This window comes from Bos taurus, chromosome 6 (assembly GCF_002263795.3).
Source record: "Bos taurus isolate L1 Dominette 01449 registration number 42190680 breed Hereford chromosome 6, ARS-UCD2.0, whole genome shotgun sequence".
In the NCBI taxonomy this organism is placed as follows: Eukaryota; Metazoa; Chordata; class Mammalia; order Artiodactyla; family Bovidae; genus Bos; species Bos taurus.
In genome coordinates, this window is record NC_037333.1 from 25,691,910 (window position 1) to 25,715,076 (window position 23,167).

At 34.7% G+C, this 23,167-nt stretch overlaps 1 protein-coding gene across 2 annotated transcripts in view; it reads left to right on the forward strand.

Annotated features, from left to right (window-relative positions):
• Positions 1-16,006, forward strand: part of EIF4E (eukaryotic translation initiation factor 4E) — a 40,697-nt gene extending 24,691 nt beyond the window's left edge. The window contains 5 exon segments of one of the 2 annotated variants that reach the window (NM_174310.3): positions 4,726-4,821; positions 7,615-7,678; positions 8,357-8,470; positions 10,554-10,693; positions 12,755-13,840. In NM_174310.3, the coding sequence (NP_776735.2) occupies positions 4,726-4,821; positions 7,615-7,678; positions 8,357-8,470; positions 10,554-10,693; positions 12,755-12,869 (529 nt within the window). In that variant the 3' untranslated portion in view covers positions 12,870-13,840. 2 annotated transcript variants of the gene reach the window in all.
• Positions 16,007-23,167: the final 7,161 nt, after the last annotated feature.

Sequence of the window (23,167 nt, forward strand, 5' to 3'; positions counted from 1 at the left end):
AGTTGCAATGTAGTAGTTCAACACTTCAGTATATGGTTTTTCCTACCTCCACCCTACCACTTCCCAGTGTGTTTGTGCTTTTACTTAAATATCTTTCTGGTTTATCTGATAAAACTTAACTTTAATTCACTGAGAGCTGATGGTGGGAACACTCAGAAACATTGTAAGAATCTGGAGGAAAGTAAATGGGATAAATTAACTTTCGAGGATCTTTAATTCCTTTCATTCCCCTTCTCCCACACCCTACAAGTCTATAATTAGGTTTCATTTATCTGAAAAATGTGTTGTCCCTTTATGTCCTTTTTTTCCCCTTCATTATCATTGTAGACTTCCTGAAGTAATAGTCCAAATATGCTTTAGTAGTTTTTTCGTAGGAGGTGGGTGATTCAGCATACCCTCCAGGGAGGAACAAATCAGTTCTCTAGATACTGTGGATTGTCAGCCAGTGTGTGAAATATCAAAGGTCAAATAGTTGATAAAAGGAAAAAATTCTTCCTCAGGAAAGATTGTGCCAAAGTAATACTAAGTTGGACAATTGATTAGTGGCAGTTTTATATAGTTCATCCTAGCAGCAGTACTAAAACCTTTAAAGTATTTTCCCCCCATCTTTTCAGTGGTATCGTATAAAAAGCTCACTGTCTTCTGTCTGTGAACACAGTTCATGTCGCTGTTATTGTGGGAGATCAAGGCATATATCCATCATAGCTTAAGATGAAATCTGAGATTCCTGAAAGGTGCTCTTATCAGTGAACAAACTGATTAAATCCTAAAATGAAGTCTGAGGATTTTAATTTCTCTATAATTTCTATTTTTTGTGTAAAATAATATGAAATTAAAAACTGTTCTGAGACATTTTTGGTTCTGATTTTGGTAATTTCTTCATTATTTACTTTTTGTAAATAATTTTGTAAGGAATTATATTTTCTTTTTAAAAAATCGCTATAGTATTATAAGAATGATTAAATCATTGAGGCACAAAGTATACAGAGTTTTCAGTTCAGTTCAGTTCAGTCGCTCAGTCGTGTCCAACTCCTTGCAACCCCATGAATCGCAGCACACCAGGCACAAAGAGTTAAGTTTTCTGTTTTTCTCTGATACCTTCTTCCCCATTTTGTTTTGCTCCACTCCCCAAAATAATCAGTGTTAAAAATTTGGTTTGTATTTTTCCAAAACCTTTCAATGTACATATATATATATACTTTCTTTTTTTAGTACGGTATATCTATATGGTAAAATTTCCGAGTTCTTAGGCTTAAGACTGCCCATTATCTACCTTTATAGACACTGCCAAATTATCCTCCTTTATCTGCTTAGACTTACTGATTTCTACATCCTTGACAACTGGTACCATCAATCTTTTAAATTTAATTGCCTGTCAGATTGGTTCTAGCCTAACTTGCGAAAACCATGTCTTATTGTTTTAAATGTGCATTTCTTCTATTGAAGTTTCAAACAGTTTTGTTCAAGACAATTGTTTATTTGTGTTTTTACCTGTGAGAAGTCTGTTCAGTTCTTATTGTTTGTTATTTTCTTTTTGGTTATCTTTTCAAGTTTATTTCCAAGCATTGTACATTAGGGATGCTAACCCATCCAAGGGGGGATTAGGTTGAAATACACTTCCAAGTCATTTGTCTTTTAACATTGTCTAAAGAGTTGTGTTATTTTAAAGGTTTTTTATTTTCATATAATCAAATACCAACTTTCCTCCATGGTTTCTGGGTTTCATGTCAGTCTTAAGAGAATTTTACCCACACAGTTATCCTTTTTTTTTTTTTTAACCCACACAATTAACACATTTAATAGCGGCCTAGAAGTCTTGCATGTATATATTATGTTTATTATATTTTTAAAATTATTTATTGTTATTATTTAAATCTCAACTTCTTTGGGCTCATGACCCCTTTACATTCTTAGAAGTCTTACTTGCATGTATATATTATGTTTATTATATTTTTAAAATTATTTATTGTTATTATTTAAATCTCAACTTCTTTGGGCTCATGACCCCTTTACATTCTTAAAAATTATTGAGGATTCCACAGTGTTTTACAGGTTATGTAGATTTTCATCTATTTTCATTTGCTATATTAGAAAATAAAATAAATCTCAAAAAATAGAAAATTACATATGTACTTAACCCATTGCATGTTAATGTAAATGATTTTTATGGAAACATTTATTCAAAATAAAAAATACATAGTGGGAAGAACAGCATTTTTGTAAATATTTTTTAGTGCCTGGCTTAATAGAAATCAGCTAGGTTTTCATAGCTGGTTCTGCATTTTCAAGTCTTTGGAGATAACGTTGTTTCAGAGGAAGTACAAGGATAAAATATGACCTCAAATATACATAGTTGGAAAAGGAGAAATTTTAATGGCCTTTTATAATTATGAATAGCTCCTTCCTTTGATACTAGGTTTGTTGCAGGTTAGTTGCAATGTAGAATCTGAAACCACATCCAATAACTTTTTTCTACTCTGTTACTTTAAAATCCATTCATCTGTCTTGCATTTGGAATATATCCTTCTTCACTCATGCATACGACTGGTCATTTAGAAAATACTGGTTCAGTGAGTTTGTAGATCTAAATATTGACATTTTTCATTATATGATATCAAAACAATAACATTATCATTACTAAATGCCTCAGAAATGTACCCAAGTTTTGTTAAATTTTCGTGCTCAGTGACACTTGCAGGCTTGCCAAAATTCTGATTTTTCTCCTGAAAGCTTAAATTTTGGCAACATGCTCACTCTGTTCATTTTTCAAGAAGTAACCATAATTGATCAGCCTGTTCTTCCAAGTAAAAGCGGTGTTCTTTGAAAAAGCGACTAGTTCTCCTCACAACTCAATTGTCTAAGCATTGCATTTGGTATGCAGAAGTATTTTTTGTACAGAAAAAACATGTGCACAGATTGAAATTTAATAAAACAAGTATTTTATTACTGTTTCATTAGTGGCATTCTTAACTGAAACTGACAGTTATTCTTCTGAGAGTTGGTGACAATACAGAACAGTGACAAATGGTAGACATGGGTGCCACTGTATGATTCTTGTTATGTGCATCACTGCTAGGTTTACTGTTGTTTTTGCATCATCAGTGAAAATGTCAACACAGTGAAAAATAAAATATCTTAGGATTTTTATGAAGTAGTTTTTACTCATCAGTGTTCCTGAAAGGGTCTTAGGATGCCTACGGGGACTTGTAAACCACATTCTAAGAACTGTTGATAGGCACTTAAGATGTTTCCAGTTTTCCAAATTTAAGAACATTATTGGACAAATATTTTTGCTTAGTCATCCAGTCATTTTCTTAGAATAAACCTTTAATCAGATCAGATCAGATCAGTCGCTCAGTCATGTCCGACTCTTTGCGACCCCATGAATCGCAGCACGCCAGGCCTCCCTATCCATCACCAACTCCCGGAGTTCACTCAGACTCAACGTCCATCGAGTCAGTGATGCCATCCAGCCATCTCATCCTCTGTCGTCCCCATCTCCTCCTGCCCCCAATCCCTCCCAGCATCAGAGTCTTTTCCAATGAGTCAACTCTTCACATGAGGTGGCCAAAGTACTGGAGTTTCAGCTTTAGCATCATTCCTTCCAAAGAAATCCAGGGTTGATCTCCTTCAGAATGGACTGGTTGGATCTCCTTGCAGTCCAAGGGACTCTCAAGAATTTGTTGGCTGACTGCAAGTTTTTTTTTAAAAGATGGAATGGAATTTTATTATTTTCAGTTGAGGTATAACAATTTCAAATGTACAACACAGTGATTCAGTATTTGTATGTATTGTGGAATGATCATAATCAACATCTATCACAATACATATTTATAATTTCTTTTATAATGAGAACTTTTAAGATTTAGTCTCTTCACAACTTTCAAATTTGCAATGCAGTATTACGAACTATATTTACTATGTTACTATGTTGTACATTGCATCCCCGTGATTTATTTTATAACTGGAAGTTTGTACCACTTGAAGGTCATGCATTTCCCCACCCCTTTGCCTCTGGGAACCACAAATCTGTTCACTGTATCAGTGAGCTTGGGCTGGGTTTTTCTCCTTTTTTTAAAGTTTTTTTTAGATCCCATGTATAAGCAAAATCATATAGTATTTGTTTTTCCTGTCTAGTGTGTGATTTATTTAACTTGTTACAAAGTCCTATGGTCCATCCTTCTCTTTTATGACTGAATAATCCATTGAATATACACGTTCATACATACATACATATTTTCTTTTTTCACTCCTTGATGAACATTTAAGTTGCTTCTGTATCTTAAGCTCTTGTAAAGCTGTACTAATCATGGGGATTCATATATCTTTTTCAAGTTAGTATTTTCATTTTTTCAGATAATATCCAGAAGTGGAATTGCTGGATCAAATGGTAGTTCTGTTTTTAATTTTTTCAGGAAAGACTGAATTAGTTTTAGAAATCCAGGGTACAGTACTTGATACTGTGTGTTTAATAGTTTTTCTGTCTTTGCTTTTTCAAAATATTTTTTTCCTTGATCAGGGGTTGGCAAATACAAATTACCAAGTAGGTGTTGAAATGCATCTCATTTTTTATGTCTGAGATTATCAAGCATTGATCATAAAGTTATAAAATGTATGTCTACTTGGAAAACTGTCTTCAGACAACATTTTTATTAGTAAGTGAAACTCACTGCTGCTTTGAACGTGGATGTAAAACTTCTGTTGACACTGACTTTCTGTTTTTAGATGGGCACTCTGGTTTTTTAAAAATGATAAAAGCAAAACTTGGCAAGCAAACCTTCGATTGATCTCTAAGTTTGATACTGTTGAAGACTTTTGGGCGTAAGTAACCATTTTAGGATGTTTGTTTTGTGTACTTTTTTATTTTAAGTTGTATTCGCAAAAAGAAGGGTAAGGTGTACAGTTAATATTTACTTTTTTGCTTGTTCATCTTCTCACAACTGTTAGAATTGGTGATTATTTCTCACCAGTTTTAGAAAGCTTCCATCTTGTCATCATTTAGCTCTGCCTATTCTCTATTCCTTGTCCTAAGATGTCATTCATTGAGAATCCTTTATTGTCACTGGAACTTCTGACAACTTTTAGGACCTTGTCCCCTTTCTTGGTTACCTACGCATATTTGCTCTATTTTTATTCCAGAGCTTTCTTAGGAAAAGAATGCTTTTCTTAGCATTTCTGCAGATTCTTTTTAGTATAAACTGTGGATTTCCTGTGATAAAGATTCTGAGATTTCAAAGGCCAAACTGCTTATAAATCAGGGTTTGTCAAAGAATGACAGTATCTGTGATGATAGATAATTTTATTACACTTAGTGGTCAACTTAAGAATACTTGAAATATTTTTGAGATTTTGTTTCAGATTTAGCAATATAATTTAATTTAGAGCTATAAAGTTCTTTGCAAGAAGTTTTGGAATATTGATTCTTTAAAAACAGTTTATTTAGTTATGTCTTATTTGCTTGAAAAATATATAGGGAGAAACTGTTGGAGAACATGAAAGATACAGCTTATTAAAAACGTTTTTAAGAGCTATAAATTATCGAGCAGTTATCTAAGTATTCTAATTTGTTCAGTTGGTGTATTTTGGATCATAGCAGTGATGTGATTCCTATGTTTTAATGTTAATACTTGGGTGTATCACACAGATAGATTGTGGTTAGAAAATTATAAATTAATAGATTATGATTTAAAATTTTATACATATGATGTATACTTCAAATGCATACTAAACTAGGCATTTAGTATGCATTTGAATCACTGAAAACAAACAAAGCATAGGATAATGAAAGAAAACTATGTTGAGATCACTTGGGTCACTTTTAATTGAACTTATGGGCTTTTTTTTAAAAAACAAAATTTAATTTAGTGAAAAAAAATTTTTTAAATGAACTACATTTGAAACTCCCAGTAATTCATAGGCCTAGTTAAATTATGGTTCTGTTTTGCCCTTCATCAAAACATTGAGTGTTTTTCTTCTCTAATTGTATTTATTCAAGAGTTTTCTGAAACATAATAGTCTCCAGTATCCTGTGGAGGAGGGGAGAGCAAGAGTCCTGAGCCATTCTCCCACTGAATAAGATTTGCATTTATCTAAGTTTGTTTGGCTGTCACCAGTTTTACATAATTATATATCTAAGTGACCTCTAATTAGAACATGACGCCACAGTTTTTAGGTATGTTGTAAGAAGTGTTATTGCTTAGTGGATTATTATGCCATAATTGAGAGATAAACCCTTAAGCTTTCTATCTTTGTCACTTAGTTTCTCACTTTTGGGGGGCAAATTTAACGAAACAGCTATTGAGATTTTCTTTTTTTAATCTAGTCTTGTCTGTAGCATTAGGATTCTATTTAAGTGTGCCATTACAGATTCTAATTGTAAACTTAGTAAGAGACCTTAGAGCATGATTAAGGAGAAAGCAGGCGGCAGAAAGAAGCGTTGGTCTTTTCTACTTTGAATGCCATTAAAGAATGTCCCTTCCATACTAGACATTAATTGTATAGAAATGGTGGTTCTAATTCTGTAGTTACTGTTAGTTTGCATGTCTCTCTTCTTGCCTAGTGGAATCTTGTCAGTGATAATCTAGTTTGGAAAGAGTTACTATTAGATAGAAAAACCCAACAAGCTGTATGCTGTCTTAATGTTCTCTCATTCAAACTGGATTTGTTGTTAAACTGTGGGATGTCATCCAAAGAATCCTTGACTCTTTCTTAAAACTCTACATGAAATACTCACAGACTGGGTTAAAATAGCAGTAAGAAAATCTTACTAAGGGAAATAATACCATCCATGTGGTATTATTGCTAGTCGTATAAGATCATCACTTCTGTATAAAATACTGGAGACAGGCAAGGCATTCTTACTCTGTTGCCAGTTTTATAACAATTTTGCTATGGTAGACTTCAAGATCAAATGATCCAATCTAGCATTCTACCTTCAGGCTAGTGGAATACCTAATTCATCCCAAATGTTAATCTGTTACATTGCTATTTGGGAAATAGTTTAGAAATACACATTCTGTGGTTCCAGCCTATATTTAAGGAATTAAAATTCTAAGAAGTAGGATGTGGAACTGTTCTGTCTTTAAAAGCTCCCCCAAAGATTATTATGCTTGCTCACTTAAACTAGTAATGGTGTGTGTTGTTTGGGAACTATTGATCTTTTCCACTCTTGGGTACTTTCACAAATAATAATAATGTTGACCTAGTTTAGTCATGCAATCCTGATGATCAGGGAGTTTTGTCTTTCTTTCTCTAGATTTGTCTTTTTGTATGTTTAAAATGCCTTATTAGCCTCATGGATTTTTTACTTACAGCCATCTGGTACATCTCTTCTCATTTCTTATAATAATGTGTATATATTAAGTTAACTAATACACCAAAATTGTCAGGATAAAATCACTGAAGATATTTTCTAAAAATCATCAGATGTTGATTCTTAAAGCTGACTTATTAAGATCTGTTTGGTCTGTTTCAGAAATTGACTCCATAGGGGGGAAAAAAGTAAATGAGTTTTTTATCTTGTTTATTTTTATCATATTCTCTGAATGTACACATAAACACCTAAACTCCGCACTACATTTTCTATGTTTATAATTGTTCTTTTCTTTTACCTAGTCTGTACAACCATATCCAGTTGTCTAGTAATTTAATGCCTGGCTGTGACTACTCACTTTTTAAGGTATGCTTAATTGGTGACTTCATATATTTATTATAAGACTGGACCATTCAGGTATTCATTAAAATCTTACCACGAACTTAGAAATAGTTAATGTTGTGATGCTTGGAGAATAATTACATTAGCTTTACCATATTTTAGCATAAGTATATTTTGGCTTCTTTTAGTATAAATAATTGAAATTAAGTGAGAATTTGGCTGTATGGGCACATACTGTGATTGATTTTGAGGAGAGCTTTGATTATCCACTCCTATTTCTTTATATACTTGAGCAGACCGAAGTGCAGAGTTTGTCAGGAGTATGTGTGTCCTTGAGATACTTATGAGTTTTGTCAGCTGTTAGTGGGTGGGACAGTCATTAGCTCTCTCATATGTATTTTTTAGATATAGAAATGTGTATAGCTTCTCAAAGGTGTATGTTACTCAGAACCTCCAAAGTATGTTACTTTAGAACCTCCAAATTAAGTCAAACCCAAGATTTGATAGCTAGTAAGTACCCTAGTCAAGGCTCTGTTTTTGCAATCCCATGCCTCTAGCTTTGTTTTGTGTGCTTTCCCACTACCTCAATAACAGTTTTACGAGTATAAAGTAAACAACACGGTTGTTGCTTACTGTTTTTAGTCATTATCTTAAGTTAAACTAACAATATTGTCTCATATTGTTGTATCCCTAACCTTGTAGGATGGTATTGAGCCTATGTGGGAAGATGAGAAAAACAAACGAGGAGGACGATGGCTAATTACACTGAACAAACAGCAGAGACGAAGTGACCTCGATCGTTTTTGGCTAGAGACAGTAAGGTTTTACAATTATAAAGCTGTTTTTGATACTAAAACTTTGTTGTCGTTGTTATTCAGTTGCTAAGTTGTTTCTGACTGCGACCCCATGAACTGCAGCACTCCAGGCTTCCCTGTCCTTCACTATCTCCCATAGTTTGTTCAAACTCACATCCATTGAGTCAGTGACACCATCCAACCATTTCATCCTCTGTTGCCCTCTTCTCCTCTTGCCCTTAATTTTTCCCATCATCAGGGTCTTCTGTAATGAGTCAGCTTTTTGCACCATGTATCCAAAGTATTGGAGCCTCAGCAGCAGTCCTTTCAATGAATATTCAGGGTTGATTTCCTTTAGGATTGATTGGTGTGATCTCCTTGCTGTCCACGGGACTCTCAAGAATCTTCTACAGTACCACAAGAGTCTTCACCAGCACTGCAGTTGGGAAGCATCTTCTTCGGTGCTCACCCTTCTTTATAGCCCACCTCTAACATCCATACATGACCGCTGGAAAAACTATAGCTTTGACTATACGGACCTTTGCCAGCAAAGTGATATCTGCTTTTTAATATGCTATCTAGGTTTGTCATAGCTGTTCTTCCAAGGAGCAAGTGTCTTTTAATTTTGTGGCTGCAGTCACCGTCCACAGTGCTTATGGAGCCCTAGAAAATGAAATCTGACTCTTGTTTCCCACATTTTCCCCATCTGTTTGCCATGAAATGATAGGACCAGATGTCATTATATTCATTTTTTTGAATGTTGAGCTTTAAGCCAGCTTTTTCACTGTCCTCTTTCACCTTCATCAAGAGGCTCTTCCTCTTCACTTTCTGCCATTAAAGTGGTAGAAAACTTTGTTCCTTTTTCATTGGTTACTCAAAGAGAAGATAAGGATGCCCACTCTAGAAATCTAGGCCAGGACTTAATTTTGTTCTATCATGTGAACGAATCTTGTATACTTTTACTAGGAGAGTAAAATGCCCTGCTACGTATTACAAATCCAGAAAGTGATTGGCAGTTGACTGACTTTCCACAATAAGGTCATCCTAGTCATTTCATTAAGTTCAAAATTGTGGTAACTTTCACATTTTGTATGATACAAAGTTTTACAGTCCTTAGAGTATTGCTCTGTGCACTCAACTTTTTAGATCCGTGAAGGAAATAGTGAAATTGTAGCTTGATATCATTCAGCTTATATGTTGTGATATAATTTCGAACTTTAGGCTTCATACGACATTTATTAAATTGAGATAATACACATTTTCTCTAGTGAAAGGTTTTAAACCCCAGGCTTTTAAGATCAGGGATTATAGTCTTTTTTGTATCCTGAACACTGGTCTGGTCTGTAGGTAGCATATTAAGCGTGCCACATGGCATGCACAGTCTTAGTTCCCTGACCAGGGATCGAACCTGAGCCCTCTGCCATGGAAGCATGGAGTCTTAACCACTGGACCACCAGGGAAGTTCCTGGTTAGCACACTAAATTGAGCAATAAAAAATATTTCAATAAATGGCTTTTATTGAGGAAAAACTTAATTTTCTTTTGGGAGAGATTATCAGTAAATACCATTTTAGAACTCTTTATTAAGTCATTTCAGTTTTGCAAGATGACAAAAGTTGTGGAGATGGATGGTGGTACAGTATGAATATACTTAATGTTACTAAACCATCCACTTAAAAATGGTTAAAATGGTAAATTTTATTTTATGTATTTACCATATTGTTTTTAAAAAATTAGGGAAAGTTCATGAAAAGCAACAGGAACAAGAGGCATTTCATCCATGAGCAGCTTTTTCATTTATTCCATTAAAACTTGTTTACTGGCAAGTGTAGCAGCAGCAGAGCAAATGAATATTAGTAAAATAATTCACCTTTTTTGTGCCCTGACATCAGTTTCCCAGTTTACTAAAAAAGTTAGCAAAACTGTTTGTTGGTATTAAAGAATCTAACAGTTTTTTAAAGGCCAGGACAAAAAACTACATATATAAAACTCTTGATTTTAAAAACTTTTTTAGCTTTGTATATAAATATATGAGACATTTTGCAACTTAAAGAAGCTGTTTATAACCTGTTGAATGTAATTTGAAATTCAGTTTTTTCTTTTAAGCTGCTGTGCCTTATTGGAGAATCTTTTGATGACTACAGTGATGATGTATGTGGAGCTGTTGTTAATGTTAGAGCTAAAGGTGATAAAATAGCAATATGGACTACTGAATGTGAAAACAGAGAAGCTGTTACACATATAGGGTAAGTTTTGCTGTTTGGGTACTTTTAAAATAGATAACTAAAAGCAGAACTGCTTTTTAAAAAATATGTTTATGTAGATCATTATTTTTCTTGTTTTCATGAACACTTTTATAACCTTGAACTGCTGTATTGGTATTCTATGTCTGGTTCATCCTTTTTCATTTCTGTAAAATTTCTTTTTCCTATCAATGGAGTATAGAATCACTGGAACACTGTTTTAGCATGTCACATTTTATTTATCAAATGAGAATGTGTCTTTTCCTTAATGTACTTTAAAAACCACAGTGCTTATGTATAATACTCAATACGTTTGGTGAATATTGGCAAATGGTATATGTGTATTTTGCCACATATGTGTACACTTACATGAAATTTACATTGAGATATAAGTGACAGTAGCTTGGTTTTCTCCATGCTTAAAACCTACATGTATATATTTTAAAACTTTTTGGCAAATATTACTATTTGCAAAAATTGCCTGTCCTTTTTTTCCCCCTCAAATGTCAGTCAGTGTTAATTTTTACTAAATTTAAATTAGTAAAATTGAACTTTAAATTTTATATTGAAATTAAGTACAGGTCATAGGTCTCAATATGTTTGATTTGCCCCTTTGTATGTTGATTTTTCCAGCAGTATGAATTCTATGAACATGATTCCTTTCTGGATTAAAAGGTGTGGGGATTTTCCAGGTTTCATTTTCCAGAGGGTTTCTATAAGAGAAAATTGATAATTGATTGTCATCATATTCCTGATGTTTTTGTCAGCATTGAATCTTATTGATTGTGAGGATCTCATATTTCTTTGAAAATGCATTAAAGAAATTAGATATGAATTTCTTTCCTTGGGAAGATTTTTAATTGTGTCAGTGTTAACAATTTTTGAAATCTCTATTTAAACATTTGACTTCAGTTTTTCAAGGAAGGATATTTTTCCACCCGTTTAAGCTGCATGGCTCAGTGCTCTTGCTTTCTGGGATTTTTAGTGATTAAGTATAATTGAAGGTACATTGTATCCTAATGTCAACTTGATATTAATTATAATTTTAGTTATCATAAAATTATTTTTAAATACCTTATTCTAGGGAAGGTACTGAAATCTTCTGGAGGGTACAGTATGAATAAATTTTCCTGGTATACTGGAGGATTCCACTCCATGAAAATATATATATCTTTATTTTTGTTTCATGTGGTGCTTATTTTTAAATTTTGCTCTTCTCAGAGACCAGATTTCTAGCCTGACCTATGATGTTCTCAGATTATATGGTGATCTGTGCCCAGTTTTACCTTGTCAGCCTTAACTCTCATATTCACTTTTCTTGCTAGCTGTAGCCACTGAGCTTTATTTTTATTCCTCAGCCTTCAGATGTGCTTCATTCTCTTAGCATTATACTTTTGACCTCATAAATTTAAAAGGAGAGATTTCTTTGATTTCCAGGAGATTAGATCCTTCTTGTTAATGATATTGCAGCCCCTGTACTTACCCTCCTTGATACTCATCATATTTGTCCTTAAAATAGAATCACATATGATTTGAAAATATTACAAATTGCCTTCAAAGTGTTTAATTTTTGAGTGTGCTTTCTTGTCAGTAATAGATAAGGTAAATATGTAATTGCAGTAACATAAAATACTAAAGTTTGTATGTAAAATATAATTGAAGCATTTTAGATCAAAAAATTAAAATATGTGCATGTAATTGATTTTATACAAATTAATTTTGTATGTGATACAGCTCCACCATATGTATTTGTGATTATTTGTTTGTAAATAATCAAATAGTCTAAACTATAAATACCATAACCCCAGGGACTGTCCTTGCTTTGTTTATTATTAATTTATTGATAATTACCACAGTACCTGGTACATAGTAGATTCTCAAATATTGGTTAAGTGATTAACCAAGATTGTAGTGAAAAGGAAGAGTATATTTTGCTAAAAAGAAAATGTGCAGTTTCTTATTTCACTCTCTAGTTTTTTTTTTTTAAATAAAGAATAGTAATGCTGGATTTGGGGTGTATGTTTGAATAAAAATTAATGGCTACTTTTCTTTTTCTTCCTATAGGAGGGTATACAAGGAAAGGTTAGGACTTCCTCCAAAGATAGTGATTGGTTATCAGTCCCATGCAGACACAGCTACTAAGAGCGGCTCCACCACTAAAAATAGGTTTGTTGTTTAAGAAGACACCTTCTGAGTATTCTCATAGGAGACTGCGTCAAGCAATCGAGATTTGGGAGCTGAACCAAAGCCTCTTCAAAAGCAGAGTGGACTGCATTTAAATTTGATTTCCATCTAAATGTTGCTAAGATATAAGAGAAGTCTCATTCGCCTTTGTCTTGTACTTCTGTGTTCGTATTTTCTTTTTTTTTTTTTTTTTGGCTAGAGTGTCCATTATCTCAATCAAAGAATTACAGTACACATCATCCCCAGAATCCATGTGTTCCTGGCCCACTCTGTAATAGCTTAATAGAAATAACCATTACAAACACATTTGACCCATCTGCAATATTAAAAAAAAGAACTTGCATTTCTATACCTTACAAGAGAATGATTTTGTTTACGTTCCATTGTATGCAGGAGCATATTTTGCTGGTTTGAAAGAGTATGATGCATACAGTTTTCTGGCAATTTTCTTTGTTTCTTTTTACAGCATTATCTGTGCTGTACTCTTGCTGATGGCTGCTAGATTTTAATTTATTTGTTTCCCTACTTGATAACATTAGTGATTCTGATTTCAGTTTTTCATTTGTTTTGCTTAGTTTTTCTTTCTCATGTAACATTGGTGAAGGATCCAGGAATATGACACAAAGGTGGAATAAACATTAATTTTGTGCATTCTTTGGTAATTTTTTTTTTATAACTTAAAACTACAATGCTTTGCTACAAATTTATGCATTTCATTCAAATCAGTGATCTATGTGTGATTTCCTAAACTTAATTGTGGATTATAAAAAATGTAACATCATAATTACATTCCTAATTAGAATTAGTATGTCTGTTTTTGTATCTTTATGCTGTATTTTAACACTTTGTATTACTTAGGTTATTTTGCTTTGGTTAAAAAATTGGCTCAAGTAGAAAAGCGGTCCCATTCGTATTAAGACAGTGTACAAAACTGTAAATAAAATGTGTACAGTGAATTGTCTTTTAGACAACTAGAATTGTCCTTTTATTTCTCCATCTCTGTAGAAGGAATTTGTATTTCTTATTGCAAGGCAGTCTCTCTTGTGTCATATCTTGTAGTGTCTTCCACATGAACAGCATAAGTTTGGAGCATTAGTTTGGTTATTTTGTTTATTTTAATTTTTAATAAATTGAATAGGTAGCATCATATATATGAAATTAAATTGATGTGGCTTTTTTTTTTTTAATAAGGCGCTACCTTTAGGCTTAGGTAAATAATGTACTCTTAATATGTTAAAACTCATGAAAATTGCCACCTTGATGCATCACCATTTGATTGGTAGGGATAGTAGTTATAAAACTTGGTTGTTAATTGAGATGTTCTTCTTTAAGTGTCAAAATAATAACATAGGGAAAGACTTGTAGGTGATGGGGGTGTATGCATTAAGAATTTTGTTAGTGTTGCTGTCTAAAGAGAATTGGAATAAACAGGTTATGAAGACTCATATTTTTAATGATAAACTGGTGTATGGCTTTATGTAAAATTGAAAACATGATCTACTCTTTAAGCAAATTTGAAAACAGCTTGTCTGTAATGCATAATTGTATATTTCAGATATGATAAAATGAAATATAACTATTGTAGACAGAGTGAGCTGAACTGTAGGTAGAATAATCATTAGTTGAGAGGAAATTTTGTCTCTAGATGGTGATTATGAATTAATCATTTAAAACTGATAAGTTTGACAAGAATCCTATGTAAAATGTGAAATTAATAATACTGATTTTATTGAAGAATTTAAAACAGCTTAGAGGGTACCACAAGCTACCATCTGAGTACTCTCAATACCACCAACACCCCTTGTTCAGTATTCTATAAATACTGTGTCTTTTATATTTATAATCTCAATATATGTACCTAATAATATCTTGTTTAAATTTGGGTGATTGGCTAAGGTGACTTATTGTCTTTTGGTATATGTAGTTTGTGAGCACTTCAAGAGCTTGCTTAAAAGTAACAGTGGTAGTGTTAGTATGTTGGCAGTGGGTGGCATTGGAGGAATGTATCAGAAATCAGTGCTTTATTAATTCTAGCATGCAGTCCATTTTAAGAAGCATCAGCCTTTGAGAGTCGAGAAGAAATAATGCATTAAATGTACACAGTTCTAAATTGTGAAGAATCCTAATTTACGGCATTTTATTATCCTCCTCATTATCAGCTGAGAATCACAATTGGTTTTAAGTCTTTTTTTTCCAGTGTGGGTAGAATGATTCTGAGTGTCTTTTGGCAAATATCACTTAAATATCACAATAACTTGCAAATTTTATAACTATTAGCATCTTTTCTAAATATAAGATTAGATTGTACATGATTTTCTAATTTACTTTTTCCTTTCTGTTCAACAGGATATTATAGCTTAAATATATTTTCATAATAGATTATTAAAATAATCTTTAATGGATAATTAGTATTTCATCATAAGGATATGCCATATTTCATTTAACCAATTTAATTGTTAAAATTCTAGTTCTTCAGAGGATTTGAGTTATACTATGAAAGAATCAAAAAGTTAAAATCCTTACTTAGTACTTACTATATGCCAGGCAGTGTTCTAAGCACTTCACATGCACTTTAACCTGCACAATAACCCTTTGATGTAGGTGCTCTTATCCCCTTTTTACAGATGAAGAAACAGAAACAGTGAGAATTTAAGTCACTTAGTATGGATTTGAGTCCTGGAAATTTTGTTCCAGAAATTCTGTAAAGCACATGATACAGTCTCAGAGGTATGGAGCCTACCTCATGGGCTACAGTACATTGTACCAGATTGTAGTCAGTGTATATAGGTCAGAACATTTTAAATTTTACTTCCTTTGATAATGAAACATATAAGAGATAGGGAATCCCCTGAGGGTACTCTGTTCACACTCAATCATTCGGCTTTTTTTCCTGAGAACATGGAAACAAAGGTACAGGAGTTTAGAGGTACATAGATCAAGTGAATATTTTCATATCTGGTTTTAAGTATCTATGTCCTGTTAACTTCTAAGATAAATGGCAAAATAAAGTGAAGTTTTCAAGTTGAGATTCTTACATGCTGAAGTTTGCATTCAAAAGGATAATTTTAATTTACTAAGGCAGTGTGATAATGTGATGTTTTACATTTTAAAATTAAAACAAGTTAATGACAAGTCTCTGTGCTACTTTTTATCTAATTGTTGGATTGGATGGTCTTCATCTACTGAGTAGAAGGAAAAAAGAGCTGAATTTTCTCACTCAAGAGTTAGACCCGGATAAATACAAGGTTTCAGATCAAATTGACGTTAAGAAACAAAACCCTAGGTAGTGCTAGTAGGTGTCTCTCTAGACCAGTATAGAAATTGAGTATCTAGAAACTTCTACAGAAATCAGATATTGCTGTGACATTGTGTGTGTGGAAGTTGCTTCAGTTGTATCTGACTGTAGCCTACCAGGCTCCTCTGTCTGTGGAATTCTCCAAGCAAGAATACTGGAAGTGGGTTGCCATGCCCTCCTCCAGGGGTTCTTCCGACCCACGGATCACGCCCATGTCTCTCGTGTCTCCTGCATTGGCAAGTGGGTTCTTTCCCTCTAGCACCACTCGGGAAGAAGTATGTGATATATATATACAATATATATTTGTGACAGGAGTGTGCATTTTGGGGTTTAAACCTGCTCCTTTGTCACATACAGTTGGAGAGACACCACTCTTAGGTTGTCTTCAGTAGTCAGGATCAGCTCATTTGCCCATCAATTGCTAAAACCAGCCAGTTTTATTATCTCTACTTCTCATCTCACAACTAACTGACTTATTGTGGAAGTTTCGGCCCCAGTCTGTGGCATCTTTCAATAATACTTTGTTATATCTTGCTTACTGTGAATTTCAAAGTAGACATGAGGTAGTCATCCTAACACCTTGGATAGTTTCATGTTTTAATACTCATGTGATTGTTTTACTGCCAGAAGCAAAAAAATTGAAACTGGGTGTGAGATGAAATGTGCTATGCCTTTCCCAATTCACAGGAACCAGATTCCGTGTTTTTAATCTTGCCCCTTTTTCTTGCCCCTTTTTCTTTTACTTCTGAGCTTATAAATTCGTAATAGTTTTGCACAGAAGTTATGCCCCTACTTTTTCTCCAAAAAACACATTTTGAGTACCTCAGTTTATTGTGCTGTAGATGCTGGATGTACAGAAGAAAACAAAATAGACTGGTCCCTGCTCTAAACTTTTAAAAGCGGATATCTATTCAAAATAATTCTATCTTTCCACAGTTTCTGCAAATAGCTTATATTATTGTAATAGAACTAGAGTTTCTGTTACTAGGGATTAGTAGTCTAGAGGTAAATATAAAACACCCTTTCAACACTAACTTAGAGTGAGTCGAAATGGATCACACTACATAGGAGGACTGGACCAAACCCTCGTGTGTAAATTACAGCTTTTGCAAGACAACTTCTACTTTACATTGCTGAAATCTGTATGACTGTCCAAGTGGTTTTGTGGGTGTGGCTCTTTTTCAGTTATGAGATTGTGCTTTTAAAAAGCTTCGTCGTTTTAGCATACTTTTGAATTTGTTGAAGCATTTTAAATGTGATTATGTTTGCTTTTATGTGGTTTTGTAGATAGCAATTCTCCATTTAGTCACTTGTTTTTTTTTCAGTGTTTGACCAGACAGAACACATACCTATTTTGACTACAGAAAGGTAGTCTTTCTACACAAGGTGACAATTGCCTATCTTCTTCAATCGTACTTTTCTTTTTCAAGGTACCACTCAAATTTCTTATATATGTCCAAGAATTTTCTGTGCATACACCAGGTACGTGTGACTTTTTTCTTTGGACCCAAATCATTCAGCATTGTTTTCTCATTTAATAATCTTGGAAAGTTCAGTTTTACATGTCATAACACATATAAAGCTTTTATATTCTAGTGATTGATTATATGAATGTATGTCTTATTGAAGGACTGGGTTCCTTCCTTGCTTGCTTGAAATTTTTGTCTTTACGTTTTCCCAGTGTAAGTTGTAGTCTTACCTTTGCATAGTATAATTTTTTTGATAGAAAAGCAGTTTCCTTTTTTTTTTGTTGTTTAGCTGCTAAGTCGTGTCCAAGTCTTTGCAAGTCTGTGGGCTGAAGCCAGCCAGGCTCCTCTGTCCACGGGATTTCCCAGGCAAGAATAGTGGAGTGGGTTGCCATTTCCTACTCCAGGGGTCTTCTGAGACCAGGGATCAAACCTGTGTGTCCTCCTGGCCAGGTAGATTCTCTACCACTGAGCGACTTAGGAATCCCTTTTCTTTAGCACTAAATGGCCCTTAGTCTCTATGCATTCCAAACCCAGACTGTTCTAATGTACATAAAAGGATCATCTTCAGTGTTCTAGTTGTGTTCTACAGAATGCTGCTTAGCAAGTTTTTCAGTTTTGGTCCTCATGATATTTTTATGATCGATTCTGTTTTATTTTTTTCTAATGAGCCAGTATTGTTTTAAAATACAAGTAAAATAGTTCTCTAGATTAAACTTTTTCCAAAGGATAAGCATTAAGTTGTTAATTCTGTTTTAGGCTTGTAAACGTTTAAAAAGCTTGAATCAGCACTGATAACAGGACCTAGTTTTGTTTTCAAGCCTCAGACTGAATTAACTTTGCAGTTTTTTTTTAATTGAGTATATTTCCCAGATGCATCTTTATATTGTCATAAAAAGTTTCTTTTGGCACTTGATTTTAAGGATGTTTGTTTTTCATAAGTTCCCATTTCACACATTTTTCTCCTTTCAGAAAATCATTTACCTTCTCTTCATGCTTTTTTCAAGTGTTGCTATTTTATAAGAATTCTGCCTTTAAATGTTCATATCTTCCATCTTTACTATTCTTAGGTTATCCTTACTGTCACTTTGTGACAGTGGCTTCCAAACCTCTGTCCTTAGCCACGACCTCCCTCTTGTGTTTCAGATCCATGTTTCTTCGTGCCTGCTGAACCTCTTGTCAGGGCAGCAAATGACACCTCATAGGTCATATTTGGTATACATTCTGTTTTGTAATTACTGTAAAGTTTTATTAAAACATGGACTTGCCCATTTGTTCACGTGTGGTTTTTTTTTTTTTTCCCCTTTGATGTGTGTTCTATAATGACAGAGTTGACTAGTTGTGACTAAGACAGGCATGCAAAGTGTAAGATACAACTCTCGGGACCTTTGTAGAAGTTTGCTGATCCTTACTCTAAATGTTTTTTGGTGTCAGTAAATCTAAATGTCTTAACCTGTTTTCATTTCCTTTGCACTTCCAGCAGGCCCCTAACCCCATTCCCACCTGATGACCTTAGTTAACAAAGTGTGATTAGCCTCGATATCTAGTTTTTTCCTCTCTGCTTGTCCTTGAGTCCACTGCAGTTTCTCTTGATTGTCCGTGGTATTGTCTGGGTTCTTAGCTTAAAGACATGCCACTGAGCCCTGTTTTACTTTTTTCACATCCTCAAATGCTCATTGTTTATCTGTATGTTAAGGTTTCTTTTACTTTCTGAAAAGCAGCCAAGGTAACCAGAGGTCTGTAACTGGGAAATACTGGAGCTTATGTACTTATTCTCAGAATGATAATTGGGATTTTAACTATAAAAGTGATTGCACGGTAGTTTCTACATCATTTAGCAAAGCTTGTACTCACTCTATTAGGACTGTCTTAATAATAATAATACATTTTTTTGTATTACCTAAAGCAGCATGTGCTATGCTTCTTTGTTTCTTGCTTTATTATAGGAAGTGAAAAAATGAAGATAGAATGTGAGAAAAAATTAAGCCAGAAGTGAGGTTAGCATCCAAAGTGCATTCCATAAAGCCCATTCTAATAACCAAATAAAATGGAGAAGCAAGTCCTTCAATGATGCTGTCATGCTTGGGCATTGCCTTTTGTGGGACACAATTTTTGTGTTAAGTATCCAGCTGGCTAGATAGTCAAAGACAGGGTTCAGTAGATGCTCTACAGTAGAGGTGAAGACTACATGGCAACCTGCTCTGGAAAACACACACATGCTTTGGTGTCCAATAGCCTCAGTTCGGAAAAGGCAATGGTACCCCACTCCAGTACTCCTGCCTGGAAAATCCCATGGACGGAGGAGCCTGGAAGGCTGCAGTCCATAGGGTCGCTGAGGGTTGGACACGACTGAGCGACTTCACTTTTACTTTTCACTTTCATGCATTGGAGAAGGAAATGGCAACCCACTCCAGTGTTTTTGCCTGGAGAATCCCAGGGACAGGGGAGCCTGGTGGGCTGCCGTCTGTGGGGTCGCACAGAGTCGGACACAACTGAAGCGACTTAGCAGCAGTAGCAGTAGCCTCAGTTCACATTCTAGTTCTGCAGTCTATTTGATGTATGGACCTAGTCAAGTTGGTTGAGATTTCTAAGCTGGTTTTTGTCATCTCTGAAATGAGTGATAACCTGTATCAGAGGGCAGTCGTGAGACAAGATTGGTTGTATATAGTTCAGTGCTTGGTGCAGAGCAAATCTGTAATGAATTTTAGTTTTCTGTAGGTCTTCCTTAAAAAAACTCCTGTAGTGTACATCATGCAGTGACTGACACTCTATAGTAATTCTAGCTTTTATGGGATTGTTTTTTAATAGCCAGTGTAGGCTGGTAAAATGATGCAAATTGCAATTCCATAAATGAAATTGGGTGTGGGGCCTCACCACATTTTGAGATCCAAGTTTATAATCCAGCCCATTGTATATAGTTTCAGGGTGTGATGTAGTAGTTGTTAATCTTAACAGTTTTGGGTGGAACAGAGTTATGTGTTAACCCCTCAGGATGGCTAGATGTATGTTATCAAGTTGTATTATTTAGAATTTCTATTGTTGTGAAGCCACTATGGTTTCCTTGGGCTGAATGTCCTTGTATTCTCATATCAAGGACCCCTGAACTAGGGGAATGGTAGGGGCTGCATAATTTCTTAAACCAGTTATATATTGCATACTCATTATCCTCAAGTGAAATTCATAGTTAATATAACTTAAGTCACTCAGTCGTATCCGACTCATTGCGACCCCATGGACTGTAGCCCACCAGGCTCCACCGTCCATGGGATTCTCCAGGCAAGAATACTGGAGTGGGTTCTCCTTCTCCAGGGGATCTTCCCGACCCAGGGATCAAACCCAGGTCTCCTGCACTGCAGGCAGACGCTTTAACTTCTGAGCCACCAGGGAAGCTTACTACTTATTTAAGAAAAAATTCCCTATCTAGAATAACAGAGCTAGTAATAGAATAAGACGGGAAATTAAAGGGAAGCTTTTAGGAAAATAATTTTAGCTCAAATGTAATTATTTAAGGAAGGTAATCAGATATTTGAACACATACCCAGTATCAGTGTGAACATAACTCTAAATGCAAGTTAGCAAATTACTCTGAAATGGTAAACAATGCTTAGTTAAGTTGCCTTTTTTCATCTTATACAACGCTTAGTTAAGTATGCCTTTTTTCATCTTATACAAAATATTTCTGGAAAATTCAGTGTATTAAAATTGTGCAAAGATTACTTGGTGTTACATGTTAGGTAATACAGTTAGATTCAAATTTCAATATTAGAAGTAGACTTTAAAATCTTTTACATGAATGGCTGGCAGGGTGTTTGAATGTCATTTGGGATACCAGCTCTTAGGTGTGTACATCTGTGTATTGCTCATCCCTAATAATTCCAGATGTGCCTCACCCATAATTGTTACAATGCAAGTGTCCCATAAATTTCTATTGGTTATGGTAGTCAGTGGTCCTGTGTCCCTTGAGAACCGATCTTTTTCAAATTGCATTGTGCGCATGAATCAGATGGTCAGTCTGAAAGATTATTGCTGGAGTCAGGCCTTAATTCTACATTTCTAAGAAATTTTGTAAGTGGATCTTGTGATTAATGTGACCCAGGGACCATACTGTATGACATAATCTATATCTACAGTGTTCAAAACAATAGCTCAGATATTGGGCATTTTGTCATTGCTTTAACAAGTTTCAAATAGCAGTGAGTTTTACTTTCGGGCAGGTATCTGAAGAACTAAAGTGCTATACTCAATATGTCAGCTAATTTGAAAAACTCAGCAGTGTGGCCATAGGACTGAAAAAGTTCAATTTCCATTCCAGTCCCAAAGAAGGGCATTGCCAAAGAATGTTCAAGCTACCATACAGTTGTGCTTATTTCACATGATAGGAAGGTTATGCTCAAGATCCTTCAAGTTAGGCTTCAATAGTAACATGAACCGAGAACTTACAGATCCCCAAGTTGAGTTTAGAAAAGAGAGGAACCAGAGATCAAATTCCTCACCTTCATTGAATCATAGAGAAAGCAAGGGAATTCCAGAAAACATCTGCTGCTTCATTGACTGGGCTAAACTCTTTGTGTACGTCACAACAAACTGGAAAATTGTTAGAGATGGGAATACCAGACCTGTCTTACCTGTCTCCTAAGAAACCTGTGTGTGGCTCAAGAAGCAACTGTTAGAATTGGACATGAAACTACTGACTGGTTCAAAATTGGGGAAGGAGTATAACAAGACTGAATACTGTCACCCTGCTTGTTTAATATACATGCAGAGTATGTCATTCGAAATGCCAGGCTAGATGAATCACAGGCTGGAGTAAAGATAGCCGGGAGAAATATCAACAGCCTCAGGTAATGCAGATGGTACCACTCTAATGACAGCGAAGAGGAGCTAAAAAGTCTTGTTGATTAGGATGAAAGAAGGAAAGCTATGACAAACCTAGGCAGCATATTAAAAAGCAGAGACATTACTTTGCCAACAAAGAGCTTGCTCATTGGAAAACACTCCAATACTGGGAAAGATTGAAGGTAAAAGAAGAGGGCAGCAGAGGATGAGATGGTTAGTTAGATAGCGTCACTGATTCAGTGGACATGAATTTGAGCAAACTCCAGAAAACAGTGGAGGACAGGGGAGCCTGGTATGCTGCAGTCCATGAGCTCTCAAAAACTTGGACACAGCTTAGCGACTGATCAACAGCAACAGTAAATATACTTTAGAAGCAGAGTTTCATATTTTTCTTGTGAAGGTTGAGCTTGATAAAGACATGCCTGAATGGAATGTCATCAAATCTGCAGATGGGTCTAGCTCTACTGAGAGATTGTTCTAAAGCATCGAACAGCATTTTTCAGTATACTTCTTACTGTTGCCTACAATAACATTTTATGTTGTGGCTTTGTTTATATATGTATATACCAAAAGTTTCACTCAGCTGTATTCTACCATAGGGAATGAAGGCATCTTGAGATTTTTCTACGCTAGTCTATTTTAAAATTTTGGTCTCGGTCCTTTTCAGATATTCACAATCTGCAGTTTGAAAAAATA